The sequence below is a fragment of the Dipodascopsis tothii genome, assembly GCF_038497935.1.
Source record: "Dipodascopsis tothii strain CBS 759.85 unplaced genomic scaffold V1510scaffold_3, whole genome shotgun sequence".
In the NCBI taxonomy this organism is placed as follows: Eukaryota; Fungi; Ascomycota; class Lipomycetes; order Lipomycetales; family Lipomycetaceae; genus Neoaidaea; species Neoaidaea tothii.
The window spans coordinates 213,959-233,279 of record NW_027117987.1 but is presented as its reverse complement, the minus strand read 5'-3'; the positions used below and the strand labels follow the sequence as shown (position 1 = coordinate 233,279).

The 19,321-nt window shown below is 72.3% G+C and overlaps 12 protein-coding genes across 12 annotated transcripts; 4 read left to right on the top strand and 8 right to left on the bottom strand.

Moving 5' to 3' along the window:
- Nucleotides 1-170: 170 nt before the first annotated feature.
- Nucleotides 171-965, top strand: V1510DRAFT_401010 (glycosylphosphatidylinositol anchor biosynthesis protein 11; the record flags this gene model as incomplete). Its single annotated transcript, XM_066931997.1, has 3 exons — nucleotides 171-177; nucleotides 345-571; nucleotides 603-965. The coding sequence occupies 3 exons, from the start codon at nucleotides 171-173 to the stop codon at nucleotides 963-965; spliced, it is 597 nt and encodes a 198-aa protein (XP_066791171.1).
- V1510DRAFT_372919 (mitochondrial 54S ribosomal protein mL67) lies at nucleotides 955-1,589 on the bottom strand. Its single transcript, XM_066931504.1, has 2 exons — nucleotides 1,472-1,589; nucleotides 955-1,439 (listed from the first exon to the last, which is right to left on the bottom strand). Exons 1-2 carry the CDS (start codon nucleotides 1,580-1,582, stop codon nucleotides 987-989), a joined length of 564 nt encoding a protein of 187 aa, XP_066791170.1. The 5' UTR covers nucleotides 1,583-1,589; the 3' UTR covers nucleotides 955-986.
- A 579-nt stretch (nucleotides 1,590-2,168) lies between these two features.
- Nucleotides 2,169-3,141, bottom strand: V1510DRAFT_410757 (mitochondrial 54S ribosomal protein uL4m). The gene has a single exon (XM_066932775.1). It carries the CDS (start codon nucleotides 2,907-2,909, stop codon nucleotides 2,196-2,198), a length of 714 nt encoding a protein of 237 aa, XP_066791169.1. The 5' UTR covers nucleotides 2,910-3,141; the 3' UTR covers nucleotides 2,169-2,195.
- Nucleotides 3,142-3,481: 340 nt separating this feature from the next.
- Nucleotides 3,482-4,413, top strand: V1510DRAFT_410756 (phosphatidylethanolamine-binding protein). Its single transcript, XM_066932774.1, has one exon. The coding sequence runs from the start codon at nucleotides 3,674-3,676 to the stop codon at nucleotides 4,259-4,261; it is 588 nt and encodes a 195-aa protein (XP_066791168.1). The 5' UTR covers nucleotides 3,482-3,673; the 3' UTR covers nucleotides 4,262-4,413.
- Nucleotides 4,414-4,677: 264 nt separating this feature from the next.
- Nucleotides 4,678-5,189, bottom strand: V1510DRAFT_359875 (peptidase S24/S26A/S26B/S26C; the record flags this gene model as incomplete). The annotated part of the gene is made up of 2 exons (XM_066930987.1): nucleotides 4,678-4,848; nucleotides 4,878-5,189. 2 exons carry the CDS (start codon nucleotides 5,187-5,189, stop codon nucleotides 4,678-4,680), a joined length of 483 nt encoding a protein of 160 aa, XP_066791167.1.
- A 260-nt stretch (nucleotides 5,190-5,449) lies between these two features.
- V1510DRAFT_424810 (uncharacterized protein) lies at nucleotides 5,450-5,825 on the bottom strand (the record flags this gene model as incomplete). The annotated part of the gene is made up of 2 exons (XM_066935110.1): nucleotides 5,450-5,789; nucleotides 5,821-5,825. The coding sequence occupies 2 exons, from the start codon at nucleotides 5,823-5,825 to the stop codon at nucleotides 5,450-5,452; spliced, it is 345 nt and encodes a 114-aa protein (XP_066791166.1).
- Nucleotides 5,826-6,640: 815 nt separating this feature from the next.
- Nucleotides 6,641-7,288, top strand: V1510DRAFT_410750 (GATA transcription factor; the record flags this gene model as incomplete). Its single annotated transcript, XM_066932773.1, has 1 exon — nucleotides 6,641-7,288. A coding segment is annotated over one exon (648 nt), but the record flags the coding sequence as incomplete, so codon positions are not given.
- Nucleotides 7,289-8,987: 1,699 nt separating this feature from the next.
- V1510DRAFT_359700 (P-loop containing nucleoside triphosphate hydrolase protein) lies at nucleotides 8,988-12,268 on the bottom strand (the record flags this gene model as incomplete). Its single annotated transcript, XM_066930979.1, has 3 exons — nucleotides 8,988-9,792; nucleotides 9,963-12,025; nucleotides 12,056-12,268. 3 exons carry the CDS (start codon nucleotides 12,266-12,268, stop codon nucleotides 8,988-8,990), a joined length of 3,081 nt encoding a protein of 1,026 aa, XP_066791164.1.
- Nucleotides 12,269-12,537: 269 nt separating this feature from the next.
- V1510DRAFT_410742 (uncharacterized protein) lies at nucleotides 12,538-14,080 on the bottom strand. Its single transcript, XM_066932772.1, has one exon. It carries the CDS (start codon nucleotides 13,946-13,948, stop codon nucleotides 12,599-12,601), a length of 1,350 nt encoding a protein of 449 aa, XP_066791163.1. The 5' UTR covers nucleotides 13,949-14,080; the 3' UTR covers nucleotides 12,538-12,598.
- Nucleotides 14,081-14,322: 242 nt separating this feature from the next.
- Nucleotides 14,323-16,403, bottom strand: V1510DRAFT_428162 (uncharacterized protein; the record flags this gene model as incomplete). Its single annotated transcript, XM_066935250.1, has 4 exons — nucleotides 14,323-14,395; nucleotides 14,427-15,214; nucleotides 15,247-15,356; nucleotides 16,363-16,403. 4 exons carry the CDS (start codon nucleotides 16,401-16,403, stop codon nucleotides 14,369-14,371), a joined length of 966 nt encoding a protein of 321 aa, XP_066791162.1. The 3' UTR covers nucleotides 14,323-14,368.
- Nucleotides 16,404-17,561: 1,158 nt separating this feature from the next.
- On the top strand, nucleotides 17,562-18,312 carry V1510DRAFT_438656 (uncharacterized protein; the record flags this gene model as incomplete). Its single annotated transcript, XM_066935595.1, has 2 exons — nucleotides 17,562-18,248; nucleotides 18,292-18,312. The coding sequence occupies 2 exons, from the start codon at nucleotides 17,562-17,564 to the stop codon at nucleotides 18,310-18,312; spliced, it is 708 nt and encodes a 235-aa protein (XP_066791161.1).
- On the bottom strand, nucleotides 18,206-19,271 carry V1510DRAFT_410732 (thioredoxin-like protein). The gene is made up of 5 exons (XM_066932771.1): nucleotides 19,079-19,271; nucleotides 18,833-18,953; nucleotides 18,730-18,801; nucleotides 18,674-18,698; nucleotides 18,206-18,642 (listed from the first exon to the last, which is right to left on the bottom strand). The coding sequence occupies exons 2-5, from the start codon at nucleotides 18,951-18,953 to the stop codon at nucleotides 18,345-18,347; spliced, it is 516 nt and encodes a 171-aa protein (XP_066791160.1). The 5' UTR covers nucleotides 19,079-19,271; the 3' UTR covers nucleotides 18,206-18,344.
- Between the last annotated feature and the right edge of the window lie 50 nt (nucleotides 19,272-19,321).

Here is a 19,321-nt window from a genome sequence, read left to right as displayed (position 1 = left end):
GTCGTGCCTCCCGCCGTCCACGCGCCGCCCAGGTCGTCCCGCCCTCGCATCGGTCATCGGACCCATCGGAGCTCGCGCGTCGTCGGCTGTCCACCGCCCGCAGCAGCCGTCCCAGAAAGCGCCCGTGCGAGCAGCGGCACTAGCCGCGGGGCCCGCAGCAGTCACTCACCATGTTTCGTCGTCCCTCGTTGTCGTGTCGGCGGCTTGATCGCGCGGATGTGTAGTGTCGTCTGCGCAAGCAAACGCAACCCAATATCACCCCGATCAAAAGATGGCGACGAGACGCAGACTCGAGCCGCAGCCCGCGCCAGCGCGCAGCATCAAACCCAGCGGACCGCGCGCAGTGCCGCGCAAGCCACGGGGAGTCCGCTTTAGCCGGACGGCATCGCTGGCGGCCGGCGTCGCCACGGCCGCCGCCCAGATCGCCGGCACGGCCGCGCTGCTGTACAGCGGCACGCTGGCGGCGGCGCCGGCGCGCACGCTGTGGCGCGCGCTGCCGGTGGCAGTCGTGCTGCAGGCAATCGCGGCCGAGACCGCGCCAGAGAATGCGCGACGGACGCAGTCGTGGATGGTACGTGGACGCGCGAGCGAGCTGACGGCAGGCCCGGGTATACGTCGGCGTGCTGACGGCCGCACTGACGGCGGCCGTGTACCTGGCGTACGTGCTGATGGGCGCGCCGCCCGTGTCGCACGTGGCCGAGACGGCCGCGCTGAGCGCGCACACGGCGCTGCTGGTGGTGTACCCGCTGCTGGCAACGTACGGCGTGGACGCGCGCGCGTGGGCGGCGGCGGGCGCCGGGCCGGTGCCCGCGAGCGCGGCCGGCGCGGTGGCCGGCGCGTGGCTCGGGGCCGTGCCCATCCCGCTCGACTGGGACCGGCCGTGGCAGCAGTGGCCGGTGCCGGTCGTGGCCGGCGCGGTCGTGGGCGCGGCGGTCGGCCGCGTGGCCGCGCTCGTGCGTATGTAAATGTGATCGATTCTATGTACATCATGCGTCCTGCTCGGCGAGCCGGCCGAGCTGGGCCGTGGCCGCGGCCATGCCGGCGCGGGGGACGTCCAGCCGGCGGTGCTCGACCGCGGCGGCCCAGCGGTCGGCGTCGCCGCGGAACCACTCGTTGGCCCAGTAGACGACGGGGGCGGCGGCGGCCGGCTCGCGCTCGTGCACGTGGCGCAGCGCGGTCGACAGGTCGGCGACGGTCTCGAACGTGTAGGCCAGGTACTTGAACTGCTTGCTCTGGCGGAGCTCCGCGCCGGGGACGGCCGCGCGCGCGTACTGCTTCTCGCGCTTGCGGCGGAGCTCGAGCATGGCCAGGTACACCTGCGCGGCGGTCGCCTGGGTGGGCAGCTGCGCGACCGCGAGCACCTCCCAGTCGTGCCGGTCGGCCGTGGGCCGCTTGTTCTTGCGGGTGTTGTCCTTGAGCTGGAGGCCGATCGTCTTGTCCTGGGGTTAGCACGGCCGACGGCGGGACTCACGTCAAACTCGAGCGTCTGGGTCACGAGCACCTTGCCCAGCCGGTGCCGGTGCAGGTACACCTGGGCGGGCACCTGCCGGGCGATTGCCTGCGACGGGGTGAGGAACGGCATGACTGCTGGTTCCGGAGGGCGGCGAAATTTTTTATGCCCAACTTACCCGGCTATCACCACCGCCGCGAGCGTCGCGGGCGGCGCTCCGGGTCGCATCTGCCGGTACCCGTACGGCGAGAGCGCTCGCCGCAGCGCGGTCCGGACGCTGTCGCACGAGGCATGCGGGGGTGCCGGCGAATCAGCGGCCAGCGTGCGCACCGTAGCACCAGTCAAACACGGGCCGGCCAGCGTCCGTGCGCGCTGGGGGTCTGGCCGCCCGCGCTGTTCTGGCGGCCGCGCCGGTCGCGCTTGCCGTTGGCAGCGGCCTCTCGGTGGCTGTGCGGGCGTGGCCACCTTCGCCACAGTCGGTGCCGCTGCTAGCCTAAGTACAGCAGAGCCGCACAAGCGAGCCGCACGAGCCGCACGAGCCGCACAAGCGAGCAGCCGCTCACTCCAGCGCACACCACCAAGCAGCAGGCGCAATTGGGCGGCACAGCACCGTCCGGCACGGCTACGGCGGCCCCCGCGCAGCCGCAGCAAGCCGCGTCAGCCGCGTCAGCCGCCGTCGGGCTGCGCAGCCGTCCCGGCCGCCGCCGGCCGCCCTGTCTCAAATGATGGATGATTCCTATGTACATTAGACCTCAGTGGCCGTGTCGATCCAGTCCAGGGCCGGCTTCTCAATGAAAATGGTGCGCGCGCGCAGAATGTCACGCACGTCGACGTCGTCGCGGGCAGCCACGCGCGAGTCCGGCTTCAGGCGGCCCAGCGCGCGCTCCAGAAACGACGGCCGTGCGGGCTCGTCCACGGCCCGGTCGACCACAAACAGGTAGCCATCGGCGTCCCAGTGGTTGACGTCGGCAAAGGCCGTCAGCGCGCGGGTCTTGTGCGAGGGCAGGTCCAGAGGGCCGTCGACGACGACCAGCGACCCGCGGGCGTAGGCGTATGACAGCGCCGTGCGCAGCGCCAGCGAGTGGATCTTGGCCGGCAGCTCGGTGGACTCGTCCGGGTGGCGCGGGCCAAACGGCTTGCCGCCGCCGACGAGCATTGGCGAGCCGCGCGAGCCGAGACGGGCGCGGCCGGTGCCCTTCTGCGGGCGGATCTTGGCGGTCGAGTAGCCGACCTGGGCGCGGTCGGGCACGAACCGCGACCGGCGCACGAGCGCGCGGTCGGCGTCGTTCTCGAACACGACCGCGCGCCAGAGCAGGTCGCGGCGGACCGGGAGCTGGAGCAGGTTGGCGGGCGCGGCCGCGACCGTGCGCGGCTCGAGCGCCGGGAACGAGTGCAGCGTGGTGTAGACCTGCGCGGGCGGCCGGGCGGCCCGCGGGAGCACCGTGCGGAGGGCGGCCATGGCGTGGGCGTGCTCCGGGGGGGTTCGGGGGGCTCGGGCGTGGGCTCGTGAGGTGGTCGGGGAGGAGCGTCGAGAAAATTTGCACGAAAAATTTGATCGGCCGCCGACACCACCACCACCGCCAGACCGCCATGCACCGAATGCTCGCCCGCCGAGGCCGCACGCTCGCCCGCGCGGCCGCCGGCGCTGCCGAGGCTGCTTCCGGCCGCCGCGCGCTCGCCAGCGACGCCGGTGCCGGCGCCGCCGCCCCTGCCGCCAGCAACGAGTGGGCGCCCAGCCCGGCCGTCGACGCCGACCAGCGCGAGCAGGCCGCGCGCGCGCTCGGCTGCGCGCCCGAAGCCATCGTGGCCGCGCGCTCGGCGTCCGGCGCCGTGACGGCGACGCACCCGGCGCTGCTGATGCCCGCCGCCGTGCGCGCACGCGTGCTCGACACAACGACCGCGCACCCGCCCGCGTCCAAGCGCACGCGCAAGCACCGGCTGGCGTACCGCGAGCCGGCCGGGCTGCGCGCGGCGTTCCGCGAGGCGGTCGCCGTGCTGGACGCCGACCGCGCCGACAAGTACGCCGAGGCTGCGGCCGAGCCGCGCGGCGGCGCGGCCGCGCGCGCGGCGGCGGCCGCCCGCGCCGCGCGCCTGCGCGTCCTCGCCGAGATCAACAACCCGGAGGTCGTGTTCCAGTTCCTGACCGGCAACAGCGACCGCTCGCTGCCGGTGTACCGCCACCTGGAGCGCGAGCGCTGGGCCGAGTACGAGCTGCCGCTGCTCATGCAGCGCCTCGAGACCATGCACGTCATCCCCGACACGCTGCCGACGCTCGACCCCGTCGTCGACGTCCGGCTGCGGTTCCCGCACGGCCCGCACGTGCGCTGGCTGACGCCCGGCTCGATTGTCTCGACCGCCGTGTCTGCGCACGAGCCCGAGTTCGCCATCCGCTCGTTCGACGCCGGCAAGCGCTCGTACACGATCGCCATCGTCGATCCGGACGTGCCCGACGTCGACTCCAACAGCTACACGACCGCGCTGCACTACCTGCTCACCGACGTTGTCCTCGACTGCACCGAGGAGGCCGTCGACAAGGCCGCGGCCCGCGTGCTCGTGCCGTACGTGCCGCCCGTGCCGGAGAAGAACACTGGCAACCACCGGCTCGCGGTCTGGGTGTTTGAGCAGCGCGGCCCTGCGCTGCCGGCCGACCTGGACCCGGCCGAGTTCGACCTGCGGTCGCTGGTCAAGACGTTCCGTCTGCGCCCGGTCGGCGCCCACCTGTGGCGAAACAAGTACGACTCCAAGACCGACGAGGTCCGTGCTGCTCACAACCTGGGTCCTGGCCGCGTGTTCTCGCGTCTGCGCTACTAGTCATGCGTTCTATGTACATACAATCGTGTTCCAAAGTGTGGGTGTCTGCGCGTGGCATGCTGCCGCCTGGTAGCACCGCCACGGGCAAGCCTCCGGCGGCGACTCGGTAGAGTGGCTGTCGGAGAGCATCATGTAGCCGCACACCATACAGCCGCAGCGGCGAGAGGCCGCCGGCAGGGCCCGGCTTGAAGGAGCTGCCGGCGGCGGCTCGTTGCACCGCCACGGACGAGCCTCCGGCGGCGACTCCGTCGAGGGTGGCTGCCCTCCGGGCAGGCATATAGCCGCACGGAAGTAGCCGCATGGCATATAGCCGCCGGCCGCCCGCAGGGCCAGCCCTCGCCCGGGTCGCCGCCGGCGGCCGCGCACGGCCGACACATCCACGGTGCGTCCTGCGCACAGCCGCCCAGGCACAGCCGCTACCGGTCGGCGGTGACAAGGGTGTTCGCCACGGGCTTGAGCGGCCCGGGCGGCATGTACGACGCCACGACGCGGCCCTGCACAAGAGCCAGCGGCACCGCGCCGTACTCGCGCGAGTCGGCCGAGCTGCGCAGGTTGTCGCCGGTGATCCAGCAGTGGCCTTCGGGGACCTGGTGAGCGCGGCCGCCAGAAAACGTACCTTGACAAAGTCGTCGAGCGACTCGTCGGGCCGGCGCAGGACCACGTCGCCAGGCATGCCCGACACACGCTTGCAGACGGAGGTGCTGGGCGCGGTCGGCTTGTGGACGACCACGCAGTCGCCGACAGAGATGTTGCGGCCGAGCCGGCTCCGTTTGTCGATGACGATGTAGTCGTCCTTGTAGAAGATCGTGGGCAGCATGCTCTGGCCGCGGGTCTGGCGGATCTCAAAGCCGTAGGTGAGCACGAGATGCGCAAAGCAGGCGACGCGGACGACGGCCGACAGCGCGCGGCCGGTGGTGCGGAGGGCCATGGGGTGGGGATGGCGCAGAGCTGGCGCGAACGCGAGAAGAGGCCGCGGGCCGCACAACGCCGCGGCCGCGCCGCGCGACCGGATGACCGCCGGCGCGGCCGGCGACGCGCCGGTGGCCGGCGGCCGGCCCAGCGGGCGGCCACGCGACGGCCCCTGTGATGACTACGGGTGCGGCGGCCGCCGCGGCGCGCCGCACGGCCGCCACGCGGCCGCCGCGCGGCCGCCACGCTCAATCGCTCAGATTCGTACATTGCTATCTATTAGGCCGTGCTCCGCAGGACCAGGATGACAGAGTCGCCACGCAGAAACATCTTTGAGATGAAGCGGTCCTTGTTGACGGGCCGGCCCTTCTTGCCCTTGGACGTGCGCGGGACTTCGGTCCACATCTCCTTGACGTTCTCGAGGACCATGTTGCAGTGGCGGTCAAAGGCCTTGACGCGGGCCAGCAGCTTCTTGTTGTTGCGGCACGAGATCAGCACCTGCGAGTGGTTGCGCACCGACTGCTGCAGCACCGACAGCGGGCCGTTCGTGAACTCGTACTCCTCCAGCTTGGCGAGCTCGAGCTCGGTGAGCTCGGCGCGGGGCCGATTCTGCAGGTCCCTGGGGTCAGCGCGCTCGGGGGGGGACTTACGCCATGTCGTCTGTGTCGTCGCTGCGGCGTGGCTGCTGGGGGACGAGAAAACTTCTCATGATGTTCCGGGTAACGCGGCGCGTCGAGCCGCACGCCGTGCGGCGCGCCGGGTAACCGCTCGCGTGCGTACGCGAGCGCTCGACGCGTCTCGGCCACCGCGCGGAGGCGGGCAGCCGCCAGCCACCGCCGCCACCGTTCGCCTGATTCGCCCCGCGGCGCACGTGCGGCGCAGACGTGGTCACGCCGCACGATATTGGTAGACACCCGATCGACGCCCACGCGGGCGCCGCGAACCGCCGCCGCCGCCTGCCGGCCGCGCACGGCCGTGGGCGCGCGCGACGGCAGCCGGCCGCCGCGGCGTCTGCCGCCGGGGCGGCCGGCCATTGGCTGCCGCCGCGGCCCGGCCGGCGCTCGGCGTGCGCGGGCCCTCCGCCGCGGCGCCGCGCCGGCGCCGCCGCGCCGCCGCGCCGCGCCGTGACGGCGCCGGCGCAGCGCACTGTGACAAGTGCGCAGACGTGGTCACGCTGCGCCACGCGCGCGCCGCGCCGGGGCGCTAGCCCGTGCCGGCCGCCGGCAGCCCGCCACAGGCGCCTGCAGGCGCATGCAGGCGGCCGAAAGCGGGGCTTACCCGGAGAACGCGCGGGCGCGTCGGGTAATCACAGTCACGGCCCGTGACGCGCAGACGCGAGGCGGGTATATATATGGCCCGGGCCCGGGCCCGACGTTACCAGCCAGCGTTCCGCCAGCGACGGCAAGACATTGCCTCCTGCCGGCCAGACTGCGTACCGAAAGGCCTAGGGCGTGGGCGCCTGGGCCCGCCATGGAGTCGGAGCTCGCGCCGCGTCAGATGCGGCTCAAAATCCTGTACACGTTCGGGGACGCGCAGGCCACCAACTGCCTGGCGCGGGCCGCCGGCGTGTTCCAGGTCCACGTGGTGTGTGCAGAGGACTCGACGCTGCTCGGCGTGATCGACCTGCGCGCGGTGCTGACGGCCGTCGCGTCCGCGTCGCCGGAGGTGATTGCCAACGCCGACGTCGACTACGCGGTCTACACCGTGGACTACACCGAGGCCGGCGCGCCGCACATGGGCCACGGGCTGCTGTCGTGGGTGCTGTCGGCGGCCGAGTCGCCGATGGTGTGCGGCCGCGTGTGCCCGAACTTTCTGGCCGTGTTTTCGGGCGGCGTCAAGGAGACGCTGGAGATCCGGCTGCGGTTGACGCCGGTGGTGCGGGCGTCCCAGGACCGGTTCCAGCGCTCGATGCACGTGTACCAGGCGCTGTCGCGGCTGGTGCCGGCCGCGTTCGACCCGGCGCTGTGGACGACGTTTCTGAACGCGAACCCGGACGTGCTCGATCTGGTCGCGGCCAAGGACCTCGACCCGGACGCGTTTGACCGTGCGGCCACCGCGCTCGGCGACAAGATCAAGAACCGGCGCGACGGCGACAAGAAGAAGCGCGCGCCGGTGCGCCGCGGCCGGCCAGGCCGCGTGCCGGCGTCCGAGTCGGCGCTGGACGACGACGAGGACAAGCACAAGCCGGACGCGGCGGCCATGCCTGCGCCGCCGCCGGTGGACCGCACACGGCGGCGGCGGCTGCCCGCGCCGGCGTTCTCGCCGGCGTCGTCCGCGTGCTCGACCGTGTCGCCGTACCTGGACACGCCGCAGCTGGCGTCGTCGCCGCCGGTGTTTCCGGACCGGATGGCGGGGCTCGGCGACGAGGCGGCGCACCGCTCGTGGATGGACGACAGCGCGGCCACGCCGACGGCGACGCCGGCGACGACGCCGGCGGACCGGCTGCCGGCGAACCCCGACAAGCCGGCGGCCGAGTCGCCGTCGTTCGAGGCGATCATGTCGGCGACGCTGGACGAGCTGCTGCCGAACACACACCACTCGGAACACGACATGGCGATCGCGGACGCGCTCGTGCGCGAGTTCTACGCGTTTGACGACGACGCCGAGCCGCCGGCGCCGGACGCGGCGCTGGACAAGACCGTCAGCGCGCTGCTGCAGGAGATCTCGTCCGAGGACACGCTGCCGAGCGAGCGGCCGAAGACGAGCCCGGCCACGTCGCCGACGGCGTCCGTGCGCGGCCTGTCGCCGGAGTTCAAGGCCGCCGCGGGCGCCGCCGCCGGGCCGGCGCCGCCGCCGGCCGCGGCGCCGGCCGACAAGAAGAAGGCGCCGTCGCCGCCGGCCACGGCCGCCAAGCGGCGCAAATCGCCGTCGCCCAAGAAGGAGCTCAAGCCGCGGCTGTCGGCCAAACGACGAATCGAAAACTCGCTGATCCAGGACGTGGCCGCCGGCAAGGTGCCGCGGTACTGCGAGAACTGCGGCGCAATCAAGACGCCGACGTGGCGCAAGATCCGGGTAATGTCGGTCAGCCAGAACGAGATCGACATGTGGCTGTGCAACCCCTGCGGGCTCTACTTTGCCTCCAAAAAGGTCATGCGGCCGCAGACGCTGTGGGAGCAGACGCTGTACTACTCGGACCCGATCGACCCGCGGTCGCCGATGGAGGACGGGCGGCCGGCGCGCGCGCGGCGCGCGCGGTCGACGGCCGCGGTGCCGTCCGTGGCCGAGCTCGCGGCCGCGTCCACGGCCGGGCAGCGCAAGCTGTTGCCCAAGCCCTCGGGCAGCGCGCTGCCGATCGCCACGACCGAGGCCGCGGCCACGGCCGCCGCCAACGCGGCCGCGCACGTCGCCGCCGCCGCCGCGCAGCTCTTTGGCTCGCGCGCGCGCCCCAAGGACGAGCTCGAGGACGACGACGACGAACACGAACACGACGACGAGCACGGCCACGGCTCGCGTGAGCCCACCAACGACGACGAGGACGACGAAGACGACGACGACGTCGCGCTGCTGGCGGCGCGCGCCGCCGAGCCGGCCGCGAGCGCGCGCGCAACGCAGAGCTCGCCCGTGCGCAAGCGCCCCAAGGTCTTTGACACGCGCCACAGCGTCCTGGGCAGCATCTCGGGCAACCTCGGGCCGCTGCAGCTGCCGCGCGGCGGCCGCGCGGTCACGTCGGCCCCGGCCCCGCCCGCCAAGGAAACTATCATCGCGGCCGACGACGGCAACAAGGAGAACGTGTTCGCCTGAGCCACTTTTGCATGCCGCTCTGCGGCGCAGCGCACGCTGCCTGGTGTTTTGCATGCCGTCTGTACTAGAAATCTATCTACCGCTTCATGGTGCGCTGCTTCTCGGCGTTCTTGACGAGCTTCTCGTCGACAAAGATGCCCTTGCGGCGCCGCACGGCGTCCATGTAGCGCTTGGCGACGTTTTCGCGCTCGGCGAACTCGCCGAGCTCCTCGAGCTCCTCCTCGGTCGTCGGCACCCAGAACGGGTCCTCGTCGAGCATCTCGAAGCCGGCGAAGATGAGCTGGGGGCTGGCGGCGCCGGACGAGCGCTTGCGGATGTCCTCGGCGAACCCGAACGACTCGACCACGGGCAGCTGCGCGCGCACGACGAAGAACGGCGTGCCCTCCTTCATCTCCTCAGAGAGCACGCGGCCGCGGCGCTGCGCGATCACCGTGTACACCCGGCCGAGCACCTCGGACTGCGCCTGGATCTCGCACGAGTACATGGCGAGCAGGATCCGCGGCGACCAGTCGAGGAATCCGGCGCGGAAGGCCTCGCGCGTGTGCGACAGCGCCTGGCCCGACACGCGCGGGTCGTGCGCGGCGACGATGTCGTCCACCGGCGTCGTGTCGGCCGCGGCGGCCGCCACACGCGCGGCGGTCTCCTCGTCGTCGTCGGCCGCCACCGCCGCCCGCGCCACACTCTCCAGCACCACCGCCACCCCCTGCACCGGCTCTGCGCACAGCGGCCCGGCCGCCGTCGCCAGCTGGAACGCCGTGGCCACGCTCTCGTCGAACGGCGTGCGCTTGCGCGCGTCGCCCACCAGCGGCCGCAGGCTGTGCTGCGCCGTCGCGTCCACCAGCACGTTCGGGCCCACGTTCTTCGGACCGAATGCGCAGATCCTGCCGTCAGCATGCGCCGCACGTCGTGCGGCTCGTGTGGCGCCCCGTGGCGCAGCCCCGGCTGGTGCCGCGGAGGCTCGTCTGTGGCCGTGCACGAGCCTCCGGCGGCGACTCCGTCGGGGTGCGCCCTGCGGGCGGCTATGCGCTACACGAGCCTGCGCCACACTTACCGGTCAACGGCGTCCTTCCAGTCGTAGCGGGTGTCGGTCTTAAATGCGTCGGCCAGGGCCGCGCGGAGCTCGTCCGTCGTAAGGACGCGGTCGGCGAGACCGACGTCGTCGGCGTCGGCGGGGTCGTCGGCCGCAGCGGCGCCGCCGGCAAGCGTCTGAAGGGTCCGCTTGTGCTTCAGCAGCAGGTCGGTGACGGCCGCCGGCAGCGGGCGCACGGTCAGCCGGACGGCCACGCGGTCGTCGGCGATGCGGAAGATCGAGGTGCCGCGCGGCAGGCCGGCGTCCGCGCCGCGCGGCGGGCCCATGACGTCGCCCGAGGCGCGGACAATGGACTCGCGGTACGGCACGAGCGGCTCGGAGCACGAGATGTCGATGCCCGCAAACCGCTCGCGCAGGTCCTTGAGGCACCGCTCGAGGTGCAGCTCGCCGGCGGTGACCATGATGTGCTCGCCGGACTCCTGGACCAGGACCTGGACGCAGGGGTCGGCCTGGTTGAGCAGCCGCAGGCCGGCCTCGAGCTGCGGGATCTCCCAGGGGTTCTCGGGCTCGAGCGCGACGCGGACGATGGGCGCAGTCGTCATCGTGACGCCGGCCAGGTTGACGCCGCCGGGGACGGAAAACACCGTGGCCGACTTGAGGACGATGCCGCCGAGGCCGCCGATGCCGACGACGTTGCCGGCCGGCACGCGGTCGAGCGCGACCAGCTCGCGGCCCATCAGCAGGTACAGCGCGGTGATGGTGACCTTGTCGACGTGGCGGTCGGGGTGCGCGGGCGAGTACTTGGGCCCGAGGACGTAGATCTCCTGGCCGACGGCCAGCGTGCCCGAGTAGACGCGCGCAAAGCCGACCATGACCTCGCGCGCGCGCGGCGCGGCGTCCGCGGCGGCCTGCAGCTTCAGGGCCTCGAACTCGTCGGCGACGGCGTCGGCGCCGGCGTCGTCGCCGGCCGCAGCGCGCTCCTCGGCCGCGGCCTGCGCGCGGCGGGCGGCCTCGCGGGCCAGCCGGGTGCGCTCGCGCATGTCCTCCGGCGAGTCGGGCGCGCGCTGCCGCGGCAGCGCGTCCTCCGGGACCGACACCATCTTGGACACGTACGCGGCCACGGGCCCGGCCGGGTCGCAGGCCACCATGGCCGCGCGCACGGCGGGAGCGAGCGCGTCGGCGTGCGGCGACGACGCCAGAATCGTCGGCACGCGCTCGCGCTGCGACGCCGCCGGCGACTCGATCTTGTCGATCACCGTGATCAGCACCGCGGTCGACACCGGCAGCCACTGCGCGAAGATGGTCGACAGCAGCGCGCGCGCGTCCTTGGCGCGCAGGTCCCGCGGCAGCACCTTCAGGCCCAGGCCCTTGACGATGCGCTCGGTCTTGTCGGCGTCGCGCGCCACCACCGTGCTCTCGTACACGGCCCACACGTACTCGAGCACAAACTGCACAAACATCAGCTTCAGCGGCCGGCCCTTGAGCAGTTTCGGCGGCACCACGCGCTTCGCCTTGGCGTCGAAGTAGTAGTCGCCCCACAGCACCTTCTCCAGCGCCGCGCGCTTCATGCCCAGCTTCTTCTCGTACATGACCGCGAACTGCGAGACCGTGAAGCCCCAGCCGTCCAGCGCCGACGCGAAGATCACGTTGTTCTTCTCGGGCGCAAAGTACAGGTGCTCGTCGTCCTCGTCCTCGTCCACGACGTCCTGCTCCATGCGCTCCGACGCGTAGAACGAGCCCACCACGGCGTTGACCTGCTCCAGCACCCGCGCCAGGTGGTGGTACGCCTCGGCCGGCGTCAGCTGCAGCTCCAGCACCAGCCGGTCGATCTTGTTGAGCACCAGGATCGGCCGCAGCCGGTCCGTCCACGTCTGCCGCAGCACCGTCACCGTCTGCGAGCACACGCCCTCCACGGCGTCCACCAGCACCAGCGCGCCGTCGCACAGCCGCGACGCCGTCGACACCTCGGACGAGAAGTCGATGTGGCCGGGCGAGTCGATCAGGTTGATCAGGTGCTCGCGCGTCTGCGTCGTGCCGTCCGCCGCGTGGTTCAGCGTCCGGAAATAGAGCGAGATCGCACTCGACTGCGGTCAGCGTGCCCGGCCGCCACCTACCTCCATCGTGATGCCGCGCATCTGCTCGTCCTCGCGCGAGTCGAGGTATCGCACCTTGCCGGCGAGCTTCTGCGAAATGATGCCGTTGGTCGCCAGCAGCGAGTCCGACAGCGAGGTCTTGCCATGGTCGACATGGGCAAGAATGCAGATGTTGCGCACGCACTCGGGCGCGCTCTGCAGCTCCTCGATCTTGGCCGCGGTCAGGGGGGCCATGGCGATGCTGGCTGCCGTCGCTCCGACAGATTTTTCTGCACCGATTACCCGGCTATCGCGACTCCCAACGTGCCTGGCACGGTCTGTGGCGCATAGCCGCCCGCAGGGCGCACCCTCGACGGAGTCGCCGCCGGAGGCTCGTGCACCGCCACAGACGAGCCTCCGGCGGGGGGCGCGGGGGGGGGGGGGGGGGGGGGGGGGGGGGGCGGGGGGGGCGCCGGGGGGGGGGGGGGGGGTGCGGGGGGCGGGGGGGGGGGGGGGGGGGGGGCCGCGCGCCGCACTCCGTGCGGCTCGTCCGCCACCCCCCAGCTCGTATATTCCTACTATACATCACGCGTTCTTGCAGGAGTGCATGCACGTCAGCATGTCCTCGACCGGCATGATCACGGCGCCCGAGCCGCGGTCGCCCACGCCCAGGCCGATGATCACGCTCTCGTCCAGGTAGCCCTCGTAGCGGCCCATGTTCTTGACCCACGCCAGCGACACCGTGTACACAAACTTGCCGATCAGGTCGTGGCTGTACTTGTCCTCCCACTGGTGCTCGTTGCGGAAGCGCAGCGCGCGGTCGCCGAACGCAACCATCTCGAACGGCGCCACCGTGCGCCACATGGCCACGTACCGCTGGTACGTGATCTTGCCGTCGGCCAGCGCGACCTTGTTGTGCATCAGCGACACGTACACCGTGTTGTCCGGCCCCGGCACGCACTCGCCGCGCTTGCAGAGCACGACCTTGATCGCGTTCGTGGCCTGGTGCCACGTCGCCGGCCGCAGCAGGCACGTCTTCTCGGCCGGCGACGTCATGTTGGTCGACGTCAGGCCGTTGCCGAGCAGCTTGGCAAAGTGCCGGTGGCCGTGGCCCAGGCCGTACTGCACGTACTCGGTGCCGTCGGTGTGGTCGTAGAACACCAGGTAGTTCTTCTCCATCTCGCTGCGCCACTCGGCCCGCGTCAGCTCGGTCACGGTCGGGAACCGGTTCAGCAGCGACCGGTCGAGCTGGTACTGCAGCGACGGGTACACCGACCGCAGGTCGATCACCCACAGCCCGAAGCAGCCGTACCGCGACTGCTGGTTCATGATCATCAGCGGCGCGCCCTGGTGCGACCAGAACAGCCGCGCGTCGTGGAACCCGGGGATCTCGGCCAGGAACTTGGTCTTGCAGGCCTTGGCCGGCGTCTGCGGCACGACCAGCTCGCGCGGGTGCGTGCCGCACGAGATGCCGCCGAGGTACGGGTCGAACTTGCCCTCGCAGATCAGCGTTGTCTGCTGGAGCTCGGTCCCGGTCTTGACGCGGCTCACGACGAGGAACGGGAAGTGCGACGACCCCGGCAGCGCGATGATCGACGGGTTGTACGTGACCGGGTGCTCGAGCGACTTGACCTCCACCGGGAAGATCGTGTGCGGCTCGAGCGTGACGGCCTCGCCGCCCAGCGACGTGCGCTTGTTGTTGGTGCACTGCAGGAACGGCTTGACGAGGCCCATGTCGAACTTGTACTTGACCGGCGCCGGCCCGTTCCTGCCGAGCGCGCTCCAGTGCGAGTGCAGATGGTGCTCGATCTCGGGCGCGGCAATGACCTCTGCCTGCGCCCGCGCGGGAAAGAAGACTGTGTACGCCTTGTAGAGCGAGATCGCGATCAGCACGACGAGCCACGCGGACACCGGGTCCTTGCGCCACCACGCCATGGCCGGTTGAAGATGCAGTGCGCGTCGGACGAGCTGGACGAGATCTGATTCAGCGCGGTGCGGTCGCGACGTGCCGGAATGAGGGGTGGGAAGCGGACTCGCAGGCTCGGCAGCGACGGGGGGCCATGTGTCGGCCGCGGTGCCGAACAACGACGGCGGCGCGCGGCGACGCAGCCGTGCGGCGCGGCACAGGTGCGGCGGCGCGCGACGGATGTGCCGTGCGGCGCGCGCGCGGCGCCGCGCGGCGCGCGGCGCGGTGCAGGTACGGCACAAGTGGCGCGGCGCGCGACACGCCCCGCCGCACAACGTGCGGCGCACAACGAGGGATCGGCGCGTCACGCGCCACGGCTAGCGGTCGGTGGCGGTGCTAGCGGTCGGGGGCGGTGCATCTAGGCGGCGGGCTGCCGGCCGATTCAGTGTCTATGATATACAGCAGCGGCGGCGCGAGCCGCACGCCGTGCGGCTCGCGCTAGCGCCGGTTCACGGCCGTGAAGCCGCCAAAGCCCACGACCACGTCGTCGTCGTCGTCCATCGGGTCCAGGTCGTCGTCGTCGTCGCGGTCGTCGTCGTTCGTCAGGCTGCCCGAGTCGTCGTCGCGGCCGTGGCGGCCCTTGTCGGCGGGCGCGCTGTTGCCGATCGGCACCATCGACCCCGGCGGGATGTAGGCCTCCATCTCGCGGTTGTACCGCGCCTTCTCGGCGTCGTAGAGCTCGTAGTACGGCTTGCGGCCGTCGTCGCCCAGGTCGCGCCAGGCCTCGGCCATGGCCTTGGTCAGGTCGAAGGCCTCGCCCGGCTGCGACTTCTCGATCGTCGCGCGCACGCGCTCCTTCTCGTGGTCGCAGAAGATGATGTACGCGTTCTGCGGCCGCTTGGGCGCGTTGGGGTCCCGCTGCACATGCTGCCGCTTCTTGGCCGCCGCGCCGGCCGCGCCGGCGCCCGCGCCGGCCGCCGCTGCGCCGCCGGCCTTGGCCCGCGCGTCCGCGTTCGAGAACGCGTGGAACGACGGCCCCGACGGCTCGGGCGACGACGCGTCCGACCGCCGCCGCTTGCGCGCCGGCGACGCCGGCGGCGACGGCGACCCGTCCGAGTCGTCCACCCGCAGCAGCGTCTTCTCCTCGAGCTTCTCGAGCAGCAGCGCGCGCTCAAGCCGCATCCGCTGCGCCGCGCGCTTGGCCCGCGACAGCCGGATCGTCAGCACGTCGTTGTGCTCCTCGATCTCGCGGATGCGCTTCTTCAGGTCCTTGCACTTTTGCCGGTACTTGAGTTCTGCCGTCAGCCCGCCCGCCGCCGCTGCTTACCCTCGGACTGCGGCAGCGCCGGCCGCGCCCCGCTCCGCGCCTCCTCCGGCCGCCCGAAGCCGTCGGGCGACGCCGTCTCCGGCGCGGCCCCCGCCGCGCCGTGTGTTGCTCTGTATACGTCCGTGGCGCCGGTTGCGCCTGCCGCGCTGTGCTGGCTGTCTGTCGCCGCAATTGCGCGCGCCCACTGAGCGCCCTGCGGTCCGTCTGGGTCGGCTGCGCTCTGCTGCGCCGCTGCGCTCTGCTGCCGCGGCCGCTGAAAATTTTCCAACGGGCCTGCGGCGGAGCTGCGCCCTGGTCACGCCCGCCAACTGCGAGCCGCGGTCTGGAGCCCGGAAGCCGCCGGGATTTGTCTGATGAGCACGCCTGCCGCCGAGAGTGATGGCTGGCGCTGCAGGAGCCGTGGACGTCGACTGGGCGATAAATGAATTTGGATGGTTGGTGATCGCGGTGACTGCCCCTCCTTGGGGGTTTGGCGGTTAGGCCTGGACGTTCGCCGGCGCGCCCGCTGAGCCGGCCGCTACGCACGCTACGGGGCTGGACGCACCGGGAGAGCGCGCACTGGGCCTGCCCGGGCCGCCGGCCGGATGGATCGCTGCCGGATGGCGATGGATGGTGCGCCGCGGGGGCACGGCGGCGCCGGGCCGGAGTTCCGCGATCGTTGGGCGATGGCGGTGAGTCTGACGCGGACGGCGCCGGCCGACGCCGACAGCCGAACGACCGCAGAACGACCACCACGCGCTGGATGACGGCCGTAGCCGGGCCGCGGAGTCGCGCGGGTGGCCGGGGCGGTCTGGCGGAGCGGCGGGCGACGGCGGCACGCGGATGGCCGCCGGCAGCGACCGGACGAGTGCGCAGGACGGGCCGGCCAACCGACGCCAGAGACGGCCGGGGCGGCCGGCAAGGCGCCAGCGGCTGCGGGGGGTCTGATCCGGCCGCCTGCCGCCGGCCGAGGCCGCTGGCCGCTGGCGTCGGCCGCTGGCGGCCGTCCGCAGCCGTCTCCGCGGCCCCGACCGCCCCCGCCCGTCGCGTTCGCACCCTGATCCGGCCGGGCAGCTCCAGATCGGGCAGCCGGGCGCTGTTCGCGGTCCCGCGTGCACGCGGCTCGGCTAGCCGGACGGCGTGTCGGCGGTGGCGGTCGCCAGGCCGGCAATTGCCATTCGGTCAGGCCGGCCGTCGCGGGCACGGCGGCCGCCAGGCGACCGCGCCCAGCCGGCCGCGGCCCCCAGCGCCGGCGCGACAGGCCGGCCGGCTCGAAACACGCGTCGGCGCGGACGCCGGCCGTTGTGCACGTGTGTAGGCGCGGGCGTCTTGCCAACGCGGCAGCAACGTAAATGGCGGCCGGCGCGCCCCCAGATCCGCACGACGAATCCATTATGAGACTCGGCAGACGTCTCCGAAGCCTGCTGGCGGGCTGCATGATGCGCCAGGTACGTGTGCGCAGGGCGCGCTGACGCCAGGACGATCTTTCGCTCGAGGCCGCCGCGCCGCCCGGGCCGCCGTCATCCACGCCGGCGTCGTCGCTTCCGCCGACGCCGGCGCTGTCGCGCGGCTCGACCGTCAGCCGGCCCGACAGTCTGCGGCGGGCACCGACGCCCGTGCGGCTGCCGGTGGCGCTCGGCGTCAAGACGATCAACGTCGAACGGTTCGACGAGAAGGCCGTGCTCGCCGAGAAGCCCGCAGGTGTGCGCGACGTTGTCTTCAAGGCGACACGGCCGGCCACGCGGCCGGCGCGCGGTGCACGGCTGCCGCAGCTGCTGCGCCGCCGCCGCGACGACAGCTCCGAGACGACGGTGTCGTCGCCGTCGTCGCCGGTCGAGCGCGCGGGCGCGCGCGACATTGTCGCCGCCGCCGTGGCCGCGCTGAGCGAGACGCTCGGGCAAGACACGCAGAACGACAGCCTGTTCACGACGCGGCACGACCACCGGTCGTCCCGGCGGTGTCTGCGGTGCGACGACGAGGAGCGCTACATCGACACGGTCAACGACCAGTTTGCGACGCGGCTGCGCGAGCTGCTGAGCCGGCACGCGGCGGCGGACCTGCCGGTGGCGGCGCTGCCCGAAGAGAGCCTGCTGCGGCTGCGCAACTCTGTGCGGATCAAGGTCCAGACGTCGCTGCTGGGGCCGGCGGTGTGGTGATTTACGGTAGATACGAATCGAGACGCGCTGCGGCGCAACACAGCCACGTAGGCGCGGGACGCGCACCGCCACGGGCGGCGGCGCCGCGCGGTGCCCAGCCGCACGGCGTGCGGCGCGACGCCGCGTGCCGCGCCGCACGCGATGCGGCGCCTCCTGGCGCCGCTGCCCCCCTCCCCGCCAATGATCGCCCGCGTGCCGCCGTCCGCCGCGCTCTCGCGCGCCCAGTTCGTCGCGCAGTATGTCCGGCCGGCCCTGCCGTGCGTCCTGCCCGGCCGGTTCGCCGCCCTGCCCGCGCGCACGCGCTGGCTCGTCGACCGCGACGGCCGGCCGACGATCAACGCCGAGCACTTTCTCGAGCTGATCGAGGCCCAGGGCCGCGACCCGCTCGTCGATGTCGAGCTCGGCCGCATGGACGGCGCGTCCGGCGGCGCTGCTGTGCCTGGCGACGCCGGCGCGGTCGACTTCAAGCGGTCGCAGGTCCCGCTGTCGCTGTTTGTCAAAATGGTCGCCACGGCGCCGGCCGGCTCGCCGTACTCGCAGCTGTACCTGGCGCAGACGCCGCTGCTGCAGGCGCTGCCGGCGCTGGCCGCGGACGCGCCGGCGCCGGCGCTGCTGCCCGCCGGCGAGCACCAGTACGGCGGCTCGGCGTGGATCGGGCGCGCAGCGTTCACGCCGCGGCACTACGACGTCAACGACAATCTCTACGTGATGGTCGGCGGGCGCAAGCAGGTCTCGCTCTGGGCCCCGTCCGGCCGCGGCGGCAGCGCGCCCGGCCGCAACTTTGCGGCCACGGCCGCGGCCGCAGCCGCCGTCGTCGACCTCGAGCCCGGCGATGGCCTCTTCATCCCTCGGCGCTGGTGGCACCAGGTCGCCGCCGTCGGCGCCGCCGACGCGGTCTCGGCAAGCGTAGGTGCGCGTGTTGCCAGGCTAACGTACAGGTCAACTGGTGGTTTCTCGAGCCCGTCAGCGCGGCCCGTCCGAGCGAGCCCGCGGCTTGCGGCCGATCTTGAACCGGCCGCCGACGCGCTTGCGAAACAGCGGGGCCAGCTCGCCAGACTTGTCGAGCGCGGCTATGTCGTCGCTGCCGCCGATAGACACCCCGCCGGCAAACACGTTCGGCACCGTCCGCCGGCCAGAGATGTGCTCGAGCGCGTCCTGGATCTCGCGGCCGTGCGGCTCCTGGTCGAGCTCGCGCACCAGCGGCGGATGCGACATGACGTACTTGGTCAGCAGCAGCGATTTGGCCGCCTTGGAGTACGGGCTGCGGTCAGCGCGCCCGAATGCACACGTACCAGTAAGACTTTGAGAAGATGACGACTGCGGTCAGCGCCGCGCGGCGGCCACGTACCTGGCGACGACATCAGCGTCTGCCGGATGTCCTCGTACGCATCGTAGGTCTTGGGCGGTCGCTGGACCTTGACTGCCGTCAGCGCGCGCGTGCGACCACTTACGGGACGTGAAGTCGTCGACGTCGTACGTGTACCGGGGCTGCTTGCGCAGCAGCGACACGACCGCGACCACGCCGAGGACAAACACGAGGAGCGCGTAGCGGGCTCTGAGCGGATAAGCCATCTGCCGTTAGTTGTCTGATGCGGGGAGCGAGCGGGCGTGTCGACAAGACGGCGGCCGGTGCCGGCGCGTCTAGACCGGCTCCATCGGCCGGCCGCCGTCCGCGGGGGCCGCCGGATCGCACGTACCTGGACTGTGATAGGAGTTTAGTCAGGTCCACGCTTGGGTGCGACAGGCGGGCAACGCCCGACACTACGGCGGCCGGTGCCGGCTGCTAGTGCACAGCACCGCACATCTACGCCAGGGCCTAGTGCAGGTGGGATCGAATTAAGATTGAGGAGCGGCTGCTCCGTTACCTGCGGGTAACGCGGCGTGCGGCTCATGCGGGTCATACCGCACAGCCACCCGCGCCCCAGTGCCTCAGACTTGCC